This window comes from Poromitra crassiceps (genome assembly GCF_964638095.1).
Source record: "Poromitra crassiceps genome assembly, chromosome: 25".
Classification (NCBI taxonomy): Eukaryota; Metazoa; Chordata; class Actinopteri; order Beryciformes; family Melamphaidae; genus Poromitra; species Poromitra crassiceps.
Genome location: NC_139649.1, coordinates 7,472,169 through 7,487,168, shown reverse-complemented (window position 1 = coordinate 7,487,168; position 15,000 = coordinate 7,472,169). Strand labels below are relative to the sequence as shown.

The window sequence follows — 15,000 nt, the reverse complement described above, 5'->3', positions numbered from 1 at the left end:
TGGAACGGAGGAGCGCTGTTACTTTGTGGCCAAGTTGCAAAGCTGTCTGTAGCTTGACATGCTTTTCACACACAAAAAGAAAGTGGAGTATAAACCTATACACATGAGAAGTTGTGATCATCAGCAGGCAGAGCTGTGTAACACATTTTCGACGGTGAGGCTTTCTAACCACAACGAGGGGGCAGGAGAGGGACGGGGTCATGGTCAAAACTAGAATCGGACCGTAACAGGAGTAGACTGCAGAGATATTTCCAGTAGCGTTACGTTATGTCCAATATAATCCATACTGCCTTTATGATGGCTGTTACAGTCATGTAGATTCCCTGACAACCTCATGTTTCCCCACTTTCACTTCATTATAGGTTGCATTGCGTTACATGATGTGTTCAAGGTCCACTCGGTAAAAAGGAGTATACGAGACAGATGTATGAGATGTTTGAATGTAATCTTGTGAAAGGTTTATGGAAACTTGAATAAATGAGTGAATGAATGCAGTTCTTTTAACCCATTGATACCTGATGCAGCATTTGTGTGTGTATCCCTTTAAGACCGCGAACCGCGTTAACGCGGTTCGCGGTCTTAAAGGGATACACACACACAAATGAGGGATATACACACAAATGCTGCATCAGGTATCAATGGGTTAAGGGGAAATTTGTTGTTTTGTTGAAAGTTGTTTCGTTCCTCAAAACATGAGTGGACCTGATGATACGATCCAGCCATCCATCCATCCATCGATGTGATCGGGTCATGGAGGTAGCAGTTCCAGCAGGAGACCCCAAACTTCCCTTTCCCATGGCCACATTAGCCAGCTGTGACTGGAGGGGTTCCCAGGCCAGCGTCTCTCCATCTAGCCCTCAGGCTGCCCCGTGGTCGTCTCCTCCCAGCTGGAACACCTCCCTACTAGGGAGGTGAAATATGTTGAGAGGTAGCGTTGGTGAGAGAGGCACAGGGGAGGGTTGGTGGTGGGTACAATAACTGTAGTTGAAGGATGGAGAGGGATTCAACCACCCATGCTTTACAACTAACATCAGGAAATAAATAATCCAATATGTTTAAATTTACGTCATTCTTTTTTTGCGTTCGAAACCCCTCGTTCCGCAGTTCTGGAGATGATCTCCCATGCCTCGGTTTCTTGTTTGTGTGTGTGTGTGTGTGTGTGTGTGTGTGTGTGTGTGTGTGTGTGTGTGTAGTATATCTACTGACGGGCCATGTCTGGAAACCTCAACAATGTGTTAATGCGTTGGGTGTGTTCGTTCGTCTCCCCGGTCTCCGCTATGATTTGGTTGCAGTCCATATGGCCGGGGGAAGCACGGTGATTGGCTCAGGCTGGAGTAGAGCGAGCTAGCTAGCAAACTTTTGGCAAGAAGGTGGAAACCTCAGTCATTTTCAATGGACATAAACATCTCCGCTCTGCCGTCAAGGGGCAGCGTGCTCAATTTCTCAGAGGTTTTCTCTAGCTGTCACTGATCCAGGTTTAGGCTGTATGAAGTATGAGAAAGAAACAAGAGAATTACACGGGACTAGGGACGCATGATATAATATAGATATATACTGGGAAATTTATATTTTGTATATTATTCCGATAATTAAATTATAGCCGATAAATATGATCGATGACCGATAAAATAAAACGAGCAGTCCTTTGGCTACCTTAAGCATGAATCTACATAGGGGCTAATCTACGATATCGTTTATCATTGTGTTTTATCTGCAGCCATAGACTTTTGGTTCTATAAAAGCTTTTATTTTTGTATTGAGTGATTCACTACTAATTTACTGCTAATAACCTGATATGATTTGACAGATTATGTTTAGATTATGCATTTCATTTGAATTCTGAGGCAAAATACTTCAACAGTAGTGAAAGCTGTAGTGATATAGTGTTCACTAGCACTTGTGTCTTATTTGTGTCTCATTAGATCAGTCGTGTACACAATACTGTGTAACTTCCATCTGTGTGGACATGTGTTTGTATGCCCAACATACTGCGAAATGTGTTGTTATCAACTGGTATTGCTAACGATGGCTAGCCGAGCTAGAGCTAACCCTGGCTAATTTTCCAAAAATGTTTTACTGGAATGCGGTCACGTCAGGTGTGATGTTGGGAAAATGTCTGGGATAGTTCCCAGTGCAAATAGAACCAACCCCCATCGGTTATCCTATCGGTATCGGCCAGGAGAAGCAGGTAACATCGGTATGGCTGGGGGGCAAAAATCCATCTCGTGCAACCCTCTACATGGGACGGGACGGCCCCCTCCAAATGTCATGGAGGGTTCTTTACCAACCATGTTGCGTTTAATCTGTACTTTTCCTTCCTGTCTCCCCATTTTCCTTGGAGCCTGTCCTCCGGTTTGTTTGCACAGCATCATGTCCTGATGATGTCCGCAGGTCAATGAACACTGCTTCTTCCCATCATGCTCGCTGGCTTCAACACACACACACACACACACACACACACACACACACACACACACACACACACACACACACACACACACACACACACACACACAGAGAGAGCAAGGTTGGCTAGGCTTTATGGAGCTGAATAGGCCATGCTAGCTGTGGCGTTATATGAGGCAGGGGGCTAGACAGAGTCAGCAGTTAGCAGCACTGTGGAGCTATGTGAGTTTTATGCTGCCTGCATGCTAGCCTAGCGTAGCATGGCCCTGGCTGCCTGCATGGCTATGTCTAGTCTAGCATGACATAGCTGAGACATGTGTCCTGGCAGCCCTGCACACTGCCCGGTACTGGTCGGCACGCTGACCTCGTGGCTGCCCAAGTGTCCTTGAGCAAAGCATTACCAGTACACTACATACATGATGTCATGTAGTGGAGCGTTTTTGTCCAAAGCTACCTGCAAGAAGTACATTTTTGTCAGCAGATACTGAGTCTCTCTACTTGCACAGTCATTGTAAGCTGCACAATACGTGGAGAAAGTAACTGCAGTAACTTGAAGAAGTTACTTGGATTAGTAACTGTAATATAATTACGCTTTTAAAAATTGTAATCCCTTACATTACTACTAGTAGTTAGTGGGGAAAGTAATACAATCACAGTAACATGTTACTTTACTTTACTGCCCAACGCTGGGTATGAAGCATGGACCACATTGACAAAATAAAGTGTCGTGAATTCCCTACTTACCATGTGCACGCACGCACGCGCACACACACACACACACACACACACACACACACACACACACATGCACACACACATGCGCACACACACACAAACACAGACGATACACATTGTGCCAGGGGTGTCAAGGCAAGTCATAAATCATTGGAGGATCAATCTTCACAGAATCTCTGCAGAACCCATCTTTTTCTCCCCCTGCCTCTCTCTCTCGCTCTCTCTCCCCCTGCCCCCCTCTCTCTCCCTCTCTCTCTCTCTCCCTCCCTCCTCTCTCCCCCCCCCCCCCCCCCCCCCTCTCTCTCTCTGGTCTGGAAAAAGGGGCTGGATGCATCAGGGTGGTAATAAAAGACAGGTGTCTTTTTATTCCTTTTGAAAGCTCGCTCTCTCTTCGCTCCACAGTTGGAAAGCAGAGCTGGACTGCCTCCTTGTTGTCGTATAACACAGCAGACCGACGTCAAATAGACATTTGAGTTCATCTCCAAGGACTGTGAGCGCTCGCCTTTGTCTGCCTTGATAGGCCAGACGGGCAGAGTTTCCACTGGAACACTGGTGTGAGCTCCCAGTACCAGGCCCGCTTCACCAAGTACCAGGCCCGCTTCATCAAGCAACGGCCCAAGTGTTTGGAAGGGTTGCACCTCATCTCGTGCACTTTTCAAAACAAAGCTTAAAAATCATTTAGATTGTGTTTGCACCATCGGTGGAGTGATGAATACCTGCACATACAGGTGTGTCTGAACATAACTCCAGCAGACCTTTGAAGAAAGGTTTATAAAAGAAAAAAGTAGAATATTATAAAAACAACTTGTGTAGAAAGAAATTGAGTGATTGAGAGCTAGAGTAAAACCTTTGTTTTATGTAATTATGTAGTGTGTGTGTGTGTGTGTGTGTGTGTGTGTGTGTGTGTGTGAGAGATTAGATTAATACAGAACAGGTTTAGTAGTACAATATGCAAAACATGTTTTTTATTCATCATATCTTTTTCATCAAACACAAAATGGATTTCATTTGACTTCATGTCCTTGTGTATAGTGCACATATTGTTTCAGAGCTTGTAGTTGCTGTGTTCAGTTGTAAAAAGACTGCTTTTGCCATCTTTGTTTCTGTACTTTGGCTAGATGAGTCTTGCATTCAGTTTCCAAGTTGCATTAACCCATTGATACCTGATGCAGCATTTGTGTGTGTATCCCTTTAAGACCGCGAACCGCGTTAACGCGGTTCGCGGTCTCAAAGGGATACGCACACAAATGAGGGATATGCACGCAAATGCTGCATCAGGTATCAATGGGTTAAGAAGCTCTTAAAAAGTCTTAAATGGCTCTCTCTCTGAAAGCAGATAGTGCAGATGTGCTGTAGGTTACTCTGGTTCAGATGGGCTGTTTATATGAGCTCAGTTCATTTGGCCGGAGGGCTTATTAAGCGTATTAAGCGACATAAACACAGTGAAGTATTGTCTTCTTGGTGCTGTGGCTGACTCACACACACAGTTTGTGCTAACGTGCTAAGCTAACGTAGTCTGATGGAACGTGTTGGAGAGGGCCGGAGCACGAGCACACGGATCAAAGGCTGATGACACCACTCACTGTCACTGTGTTTATTTCTCTCTCTGCTGCCCCCTCCTCTTCCTTCCTGTCCTGCTGCTGCTCCTGCTGCTGCTGCTGCTGCGCAAGATGACCGGATACGCCAGCCCCTCACTGTGTGTGTGTGTGTGTGTGTGTGTGTGTGTGTGTGTGTGTGTGTGTGTGTCTGTGTGTGGTCTGCGTGTGTGCCAGATGCCCATTCACTGCATTGATTTCTTCTTGCTGTAACTTCCGAGCCGATCTAGTGTTTCCAGTGCCAACACACACACACACACACACACACACACACACACACACACACACACACACACACACACACACACACACACACACACACACACACTAACCATCACACACTCTCTTATCCTCCATCGCTCTTTCCAAGCTTCATCCATCCATCCATCCACCTCCACCCACCCACCCACCCATCAATCCAGAAGTTCTGGGCTGCTGTCCCAAGGTGGTGTTCACTTCCAGGCAGAGATTAGAATGTACATGTATGCTGCCGCTGCGTGTGTTCTACTGTAGCTCAATTATCTCTGACACAGTGCTATTGATTCTGACACTTCTGTAGCAATCTCACAGGTGTTCCCTTTCTTTTTTCAATATTTTATTTTCAACTTTTTTAGGGAGGGGGACTTCCATTCCTTCAGGATTAGTTTCTTGGCAACAGTTGTCGTGTTCCCTTTCTTTGATATCACGATTATTCATATAGCCCTTGTAGTAGTAGATGTGGAGCTATTCATTTGGGGCAGTTGGCCTGAGAAATAGGCCTATAGGGATTACCAGGTTATTTAGGTTTTTAAGTCAATGGATTGCATTCTCAAAATTGTCACGTAAATCCTTAAAGTCGAACTGAAGCCGTTCGGCGCGTGGGTCAGAGTCCGTTTCAGACTGAAAACATAAGTTGTCTGAGATGACAGGTTGAGAAGGCGGGTCATAGCAGCATGTCGATGATTTTATTTGACAATTCTGGGGACTGGATTGGGCTTTGGCCAATCCTGGCGTGTTCCGCCTCCAAATCGAGTGGGATTCAGCGTGTTGTGGCGCTCTCCTCGGGAAGAGCCTGCTGACGCGAGGTTAGTGGCTGAGTGGAGCTGGGCGAGCCGCAGGCAGCCAGCTGCCTTCGTGTTGCCGAGCGGAGAGTGCAGCCCGTCGGCCTGGAATCTCCGAGGTGCGACCCCTGACAACCAGGCTCTCCAAGGCGTGCGCCATTATCGCTATTGCGGTAAATAATATTCCTGGAATGCGAGTTTTAACGAGCCAGTTACATTTATTTGCATTCTTTGGAATTACCGTTTTCTTTATTGTGTAGATCAACATACAATTTACATACAACATACAAACTTAGTAGTTAGTTTATGGGATAGGAATTCTGCCAGATGACAGGCACTAGGCGCCATTTTCTCCTTCATTTGGAGGAGAAAATGATCCTGAAATTAAGATTTGATTGACAGCTGCTATGTCGTGATATGATTGGTTGAAATGGGGTAGAAATTTGATAGTACTAGGTGACGTCAGCAAACTGTAGATTACTGTTATGAATGAAATCTTGAAAAATGAACTTTTTATGTGAAAAAGTATGAAAAACTAAAGAAATTAGTTTTTTGTGATTTTTTTGGCATACATTATTAAATAGGTGCACTGCATTCCAGGTGTTTGAACTAAAAGAAAAGTCATTTTTGGGTTCAGCTCGACTTTAAAGGAATGCACCAAGTAGCCGATTTGGAAGATTGGCCGATTACTTTTGTCACTTCGCCTAAGAGCGCCTTCATGTAATCGTTTCCTTTGCTTCAGGAGGTAGAGCGGGTCGTCCACTAATCAGAAGGTCGGTGGTTTGATCCCCGGCTCCTCCTGTCGAAGTGTCCCTCGGGCAAGATTCTGAACCCCACCATCTCCATCAGTGCATGAATGTGTGTATGAATGGCTGAATGAAGGCATGTGTTGTAAAGTGCTTTGAGTGGTCGGTGGACTAGAAAAACGCTTTATAAATGCAGTCCACTTACCATTCCCCTAGTGCATGCTAACGAGATAGAACACCAGTGGATAATCTGTTCGGCTACCATACTGTATGTATTATTCTACTTCGACTATTTCTACAGCTGACGTTTTAGTAAGCTGACGATTTGCCTGATGTAAATACACTATATATATGGGATATAGATATGGGAACTATTTTTAACATCATTTTAACATCATTTTTCAGATTCAAGGAACAAATGCTGAAAAACTAACACTTGTGATGATGAATAGAAGTGACGCTGTAGCATTTAGCTCGCTCATTTCACCATCACAAAGAAATGAATTGGCAAACCACAAATCTGAGGCTACTTTATAGATGATGACATAAGAGGCAACAATATGAAAGCATAGGAAGGTTATGATGAAGCTTTAAGCTTCATCATAACCTTTGACTGAAGCTCAAATGAGTAAGAGATGGAGTGAACTAACATAATGTGGATGTATCACTCTGCTTTGTCTTCCAGATCCCCTTCTCACTGGTGCAGTTTCCACTCTGGGAATATTTAAAGGTATGCATTGACTCTCTCTACAGTATATATCTATTTGTCTAGCTCACTTCTGTCTGTTTTTATTATCCATTCATTTCATCCCTCTCTCTCCCCATCCCTCCACTCGCCCCCTGCAACTCAACCGTGGCTCACTACACTCATTTATAGTCTTTATTCTCAGTGATAAACCTGTAGTAAAGTTATAATGGCGTGCTTATGCCTTGGCACATTTACAGCAGGCTCACACCCCCCCCCCCCCCCCCAGTTCCCCTCTATCACGGCAGTAGAAAACGTGCTTTAATGGCTCATCACGGCTACCATCAACCTGCAATTTGTCATGAGCTCTGAGCATAGGCTGAGGTCTCTCTCTCCCTCTCTCTCTCTCTCTCTCTCTCTCTCTCTCTCTCTCTCTCCTCTCTGTTAGTCAATGTTAGTGTCTCTCTCCCCTCTCTTCTCTCTCTCCCTCTCTGTTAGTCAATGTTAGTGTCTCTCTCTCCCTCTCTCTCTCTCTCTCTCTCTCCCTCTCTCCCTCTCTCTCTCTCCCTCTCTCTCTCTCTCTCCTCTCTCTGTTAGTCAACGTTAGTGTCTCTCTCCCTCTCTCTCTCTCTCTCTCTCTCTCCCCTCTCTCTCCTCTCTCTCTGTTAGTCAGCGTTAGTGTCTCTCTCCCTCTCTCTCTCTCCCTCTCTCTGTTAGTCAGCGTTAGTGTCTCTCTCCCTCCTGCCCTCTCTCTCTCTTCATGGTGTGACCCTGGACACATAAAAAGCCGTGTCTCTTTGAAAAGGCGGTGTGTTGTGGGGTGACATCATGTCTCAGGGGCGCGAGAGGCGGGACAGTCAAACATTCCATCAATGTTAGGACCTAACGGGCGGCTCGCACCAACAATACGCCGCACAGCTGTGTGTGTGTGTGTGTGTGTGTGTGTGTGTGTGTGTGTGTGTCTGTGTGTGTGTGAGTGAGTTTGATGTGGTCATTCACAAGTGTCTCTTTGTCCCCCAGTCAAAGGCCCTCTCACTCCAGGCCATCTGGACTTGGCCGTTGGTGGAGAACTAAACTGCTGGAATCTCCTCTCTCCTCTCCTCTCCTCTCCTCTCCTCTCCTCTCCTCCTCTCCTCTCCTCTCCTCTCCTCTCCTCTCCTCTCCTCTCCTCTCCTCTCCTCTCCTCTCCTCTCCTCTCCTCTCTCTCCTCTCCTCTCACCTCCTCTCCCCTCCTCTCCCTCCTCTCCTCTCCTCTCCTCCCTTTCTCCTCCCTCTCCTCTCCTCTCCTCTCCTCTCCTCTCTCCTCTCTCTCACCTCCTCTCTCCCTCCTCTCCCCCTCCTCTCCTCTCCCCTCCTCTCCTCTCCTCTCCTCCCTTCTCTCCTCTCCTCTCCTCTCCTCTCCTCTCTCTCTCCTCTCCTCTCCCCTCCTCTCCTCTCCTCTCCTCTCCTCCCTTCTCTCCTCTCCTCTCCTCTCCTCCTCTCCTCTCCCCTCCTCTCCTCTCCCCTCCTCTCCTCTCCTCTCCTCCCCTCTCCTCTCCTCTCCTCCCTCTCCTCTCCCTCCTCTCCTCTCCTCTCCTCTCCTCCCTTCTCTCCTCTCCTCTCCTCGCCCCCTCTCCTCTCCCCTCCTCTCCTCTCCTCTCCTCTCTCCTCCCTTCTCTCCTCTCCTCTCCTCCTCTCCTCTCCCCTCCTCTCCTCTCCTCTCCTCCCCTCCTCCTCTCCTCTCCTCTCCTCTCCTCTCCTCCTCTCCTCTCCTCTCCCCCTCCTCTCCTCTCCTCCTCCTTCCTCCCTTCTCTCCTCTCCTCTCCTCTCCCCTCCTCTCCTCTCCTCTCCCCTCCTCTCCTCTCCTCTCCTCTCTCCTCCCCTCTCCTCTCCTCTCCTCTCCTCTCCTCCTGTAGGTCATATAGAGGCATCAGTATTTCATAACCAGTTCAAAGGTCCATGTAAGGCCTTAATTGTTACATGTATGGACAAGTACTAGGGTCACTATAAAAGGCAGCCTCTGAGGCTGTCTCCTACTGAAGCCGAGCACACACTGTACAAAACTGAGCCCGTTTCTGACCCCATTTGTGAGCCGCACAACTCGTTTTAGAGTCGGCTTGAATTTGAGCTTGACCGATTCACTGCTCCGAGCGGGCGTCAGACGCTCGGATGAATTTCTGACGTCAGTTGGTCGGCTGTTGTCAGGCTCACGAGTCCATTCCCCGCTCAGTGCCTTTTGGCTCACTGTGCCTGGATGTGCATGTGCCTCACAGGCTGGTCAAGCTGTGGCAAAAAAACATGCCTCTGATGTTTCCTCCTGTCACCACTGATATGAACGAGACAGGAAAAAGCTGCTGATCTTCAGCTGCCTGTTTTTTTTTTGTTCTGATGTTTCGAGCTTTGCTATTCTCGCTTGTTAGTTTGTTGCTGTGGCTGTCTGACCTGCATGTGTGTGAGAGAGGGGCAGAGAGATAGGAGTCTTTCTTTCTGCCTTTCAAACAAATCTTCATTGACAATTGTCCGGCCCCGCATAGACGAAGTATCATAGACTTTTATTTTCTATTTTGTACGCACAGTGTGAGCACTCAAGTCAGGCTTGATAGTCGGACCGTACAATGTGAGCACGTAAAGATGCAATAGACTCTTCCCGCGGGGGCCATTTTGTGTCAAGAAGGCAGGGTAAACACAGGTGCAAGCAAAACACTAATGAGGGTTTCAAACTTCCATGATTGGAATTTGGAAACGCTCATTAGTGTTTTGCTTGCACCTGTGTTTACCCTGCCTTTTTGACACAAAATGGCCCCCGTGAGAAGGGTCTATTAACGACAACATTTCTACAGTGTATGTCCAGCTTTACTTACAGGGCAATCTCATGCGGCGTCGCTATGACGACCAGCTGTGGGGGGGTGGGCACATTGAGGGGGTACTATTTGCGGTGGAAAACTAACAGGTACTACCAAAAGCAAGTAGACGTAGAGTATGCAGTACTATGCAGTGGAAAAGCACCATATGAACAAACATGGTGGCCTGAATAGCTAGCGAGGCATTTACAGAGTACAGTTTAAGGACGAGAGAGAGGCATTGACACAGTACAGTGGAGGGAAGAGAGAGAGACATTGACACAGTACAGTGGAGGGAAGAGAGAGAGACATTGACACAGTACAGTGGAGGGAAGAGAGAGAGAGAGATCCAGCTACTAGCGAGCCAACAGGTTTTTATTGCCATTCCTTTAGAGTGATCGGACCGTTGGGATGTTTAGTGGATTTCATGAATGCGAACAGGAACGAGAATAACGTGATTAGATTGATTAATGCCAGAGTGAAGGAATGTGTGTGTGTGTGTGTGTGTGTGTGTGTGTGTGTGTGTGTGTGTGTGTGTGTGTGTGTGTGTGTGCTTGTGTGTGTGTGTGTGTGTGTGTGTGTGTGTGTGTGTGTGTGTGTGTGGTTGGGGGGGTGCATTCTCACCCTAGGATCTCCCATCTGCTCTGTGGGATAGTAATGTGGCCGTTTTCTTTTTGTTTTGCACAGAGCCAACACTGCTGTCAGTAAGAAAGAGAGAGAGAGACAGAGAGAGAGTGTGTGTAGGTGTGTGTGTGTGTGTGTGTGTGTGTGTGTGTGTGTGTGTGTGTGTGAGCCAACACTGAAAGAGAGAGAGAGAGAGGGAGGGAGGGAGGGAGTGAAAAGAAGCCATTACATTTGATCTGAGAAAACCAACCAATGTCTGTCAGTCCGACATCACATGGTGCAAGAGAGGAGTCCACGGATTTGAATGATTGAACAAAGTTCCCATTAGTTCCATATCATGGAAGTTTGAGATGCATATTCCAGACAAGGAAAGTCAGGGAATTTGATCAATCCAACGGGAATGTAGTCAGGGAATATCCAGGAATTTTACAAATGGCTCCCTGTCCAGGGATGCAGCTAAATGCTTTTTCCAACGTGTTCACACGTTTGCATTAGATGGTGGCTCTCCGCTGTTTTCCAGCGGTACAGTCGTAGAAACCAGGCTGCAGGGACTGAATCAGCTGTGCATCAGCAGTCAGCCGGGTTGAATCAGGGAGCGACAGGGAGAAAAATAAATATCTCTGTGTGAACACAGCTTAAGAGAAACACATAACACACAGACATGTGATGCACTGGCACACTCAGTACATACTGTACACAGTCGAGTTAAACTCAAGTCTGAGTCCTGGACTCATTTTCCAGACTTGACTTGGACTCGAGCATTCATGCATTCGCACTCGGAAGTTGGAGACAAGATCCCGGACTTGTTCATTGACAAAGACTGTATTTTGTTTTTCTTAGTTTTTTGTAATAGGCCCTAATAATTTGGATAGTATATTAATAAAGTTAGTTCAATTTTGTCCAAGGCCAGGCACGTGTGTTCCACCTACATGTGGATTCACGCTCATGTTCAGTAACTCCAGACTCAAGAGGTAATGGAGACTCGACTTGGACTCAGAGGTAATGGAGACTCGACTTGGACTCAGAGGTAATGGAGACTCGACTTGGACTCGAGATATAGAGGCCATTTACACCTGGTACTAACATGTGTTTTCTGTGATCAGATTGCAATCAAGTAGTGCTTGACAACTTGAAAGTACAGGTGTAAACGCCCCCCAACACACATTGAGGACCGATTGCGATCTGATTGGCCAAACCACCTACCAACACAAGTGTAAATGCAATGCGGTGCTCTCAAACCACATACAACAGCAGTCAGTCACTGCTGTTTTTCTGCTGCCCTACGCTATGGAGCTCGCCTGATGCGATCGCAATCAGATCTCACTGTGGACACTGGAGACACATATTAGTACCAGGTGTCAATGTAATCAGGTTAATGTGGTCAAGCGCTATCTGATTGCAATCTGATCACAGAAAACCCATGTTAGTGCCAGGTGTCAATAGTCTCATAGTGACTCTTCCTGACTTCACTACAACACTGCAGAAGAGACGCCTAGCATCTCTTTACTGTGGGAGGCCGTCCAGCTGCTCAAACGAACTCTTCCTTCCACCGGAGGTCAGAAGAGTTCAAAGGTCCTAAAGTTTGTTTTCCCAGCTTCACCCTGTCTTATTTATTCCTGGGAGGGGGCGGGGCCATGCTGCTGGAGGGGGCGGGGCCATGCTCTTTGAATGTCCCCGTTTTAATCTGCTGTCTAATGGAATGCACATGATACATCCTGTCCTGTGTGTGTGTGTGTGTGTGTGTGTGTGTGTGTGTGCGTGTGTGTGCGTGTGTGTGTGTGTGTGCGTGTGTGTGTGTGTGTGTGTGTGTGCGCGTGTGTGTGTTTGTGTGTGTGCGCGCGTGTGTGTGTGTGTGTGTGTGTGTGTGTGTGCGTTGCACATGTACACACACGGCTGCCATGATGTCCGTGTGCGTACGGGAGAGAGGAGAGCGGAGAGGAGAGGGCATGCAACAGATTAAACTTGCATGGGGGGTGGGGTTGCAGGTCTAAGAAAATATGAGTAATCGCTCCATGCTGTTGGTCAATTGCCCTCGCCGAGAAGCAATCATACCCTGCATGCAGGCAGCGCCCGAGGGAGCAGCTCGACTGTCCACGTGCGTTTTGATAAGAGGCCTAGAACCTGCATGGTCGTCCTCTTCTGCTCTGCTTTGGATAAAAAGCCAGCCTTCCCTTTCCGGCCTGTGTGCCTTCTTCTCCACAACACAAACACCAGGTGGTTCTGCTCAGTAGAGCAAACAATCCAACCATCTTTCAAACATACGGTAGACACAAAGTTCTTGGCAAATACATTTTGTCCGGCTTGATTGACTTAGCTTTGTTTTCCGTTAAGGCTCCTCTCCTTCTCCACAGCTCCACAGCTACTTCTCCACAGCCTCGCCTGCCTAATCCAGAGATTTAACACAACTCTCACTTAACGATTTGTATTTTTTTACTTTGATCTATCAATTATGTCGCTTCACGAGATGTTAGAGACAACGTTGAAATGTTGACTTAACTTGCCGCTCGGCCGTCCTGCTTAATGCTCAACTGTCGGGCTTTATCTCCAAGGTTCCTGGCAGCTTTATGGACTCGGCTGTTCTCCTTCTTTCTCTGTTTTATCTTCCTTCTCCTCCCCCGGGGGCGGATGAGTTTTGGACGCACTCGGAGAGCACAATGAGCCCATAATGATATTCGCATGAGCGTCATATAACTTGATCGACAACATCGATAAAGCTCGTTTTTTTTTCCCGACATGTATTTTGTGCTGAACTCAGCAGCTCTGTGGAAACCTCACCTGCGTCTCCGGGGTCCCCCCCCCCCTCCCTGGATCGTCCCCCCCCCCCCCCCCCCCCCCTCGCCTCTCATCCTGTCCCTGTTCTTGGGAAACGAGCAGCGCGATGACATCACTGGGGAACTGAGCAGCACGATGACATCACTGGGGGAGCTGCAGGCAACACAAAAATAGCCGGACGGCCCCCGGTTCCCAGCCCGCCCGAGACCGGACCCCCAGACCCTGACCAGAGTTCACAATGTGTTTTCAATGTGTCTCCCATAACCACCTTCTCTCTCTCTCTCTCCCTCTCTTTCTCCCTCTTTCATCATCCCCCCTCTTTCGTCCATCTCTCTTCTTTCTCCCTCCCTCCCTCTCTCTCATCTCTCTCCTCCTTCTCCCAGACTCTCTGGTCGCGGAGGCAAGGTCACACGCTGGACTCTTGGCAGGCTGCAGTGTGCGGAGCTTTTGCAGGTGCAGGGGATTATATGGTGCTCTGGGAAAGAGGCGGAGGAGAGGGAGGATGAGAGGGAGGGGGCGGGGGACTGGAGGGAGGGAGGGAGGGATGCTATTGTCGATGGCCAGCAGGGCAGAGAAGTTTATTGGATTCCGCCAAAGGTTAGTGCCGCTGGCAGTGCCGCCGCACGCCGCTCACCTGCACGGCAGACTCAGGAGAGAGAAGACGAAGAAGAAGAAAGGAGGAGGAGGAGAGGAACGATAGATAACAACTTGACAATGTTCGATTTAGTCATTCCGTTAGCGTTTATTGTTATCACGACAGCAAGGTCTCATTATCACATCACAGTTCTCAGCCCCTCAGAGCCAATGAAAGCCGTTCCCGTAGCAGACTTTACTTTACGGCTCTGGCTTCGCCTGGATGAGTATCAGGGGAGAGACGGATGACCAGGAGAGGAGAGGAGAGAGAGAGAGAGAGGGAGGGAGGGAGGGATCAGGGAGGGATGAGAAGAGGAGGGGCTAAGAGGGGCCGCTTCCTGGGTCTGGGGCCCCCGCAGCTGTGCGACCTCCTGAGCACTGGGGCCTGAAGTGCTTAAAGAGAGAGAGAGAGAGAAGGGAGGGAAGGAACGGAAGAGAGGAGAGGAGGACTAAGAAAGAAGACAAATAGGGGAAAAGAAAAGACGACAACCAGAGCGAAGGACTCAAATCGGTGTCTGGAAGAAGAGAGTGAAAGTGTGACACACAGGCAGAGAGCTGGTCAAAAACACAACAATACATGTCGGTGTAAAATGGTGATTTGGTACTTTCTCATGGTGCCTTCATAGTTTAGCTAGTGACAGCGAGCGAGCTAAAAACGCGCGCACACACACGCACATTTCAGAACACATTTGTAAAAGTGCAAATATTAGACATAATCCATGTCTGATGAGGTTATGAATTGTGACCAAAAGGTCGTACCGTAGGTACAATTTGTACTGTATTTTAGATGGCATACATCCCCAAAAATCTGCAAAAGTTAGCATGAGTAGGAAGAAGTGGACAAAAAGATTTGAATACCGTCTCATAAGCCTGGGCAGGGAACCAAAATGCAATGTTTGTGAACCAGGTTAAAAAAAAAAAGCATATTGTTGACAGTAATTATAC

General features: G+C 47.7%; 1 protein-coding gene across 1 annotated transcript in view; it reads left to right on the top strand.

Moving 5' to 3' along the window:
- slc25a26 (solute carrier family 25 member 26) overlaps positions 1-13,928 on the top strand; it is a gene marked incomplete at its 3' end in the record, with an annotated part of 51,561 nt that extends 37,633 nt beyond the window's left edge. The window contains exons 6-7 of the mRNA XM_083661023.1: positions 7,208-7,252; positions 13,806-13,928. Coding sequence (XP_083517149.1) covers positions 7,208-7,252; positions 13,806-13,928 — 168 coding nt within the window. The remainder of the gene's footprint in view (positions 1-7,207; positions 7,253-13,805) is intronic.
- Between the last annotated feature and the right edge of the window lie 1,072 nt (positions 13,929-15,000).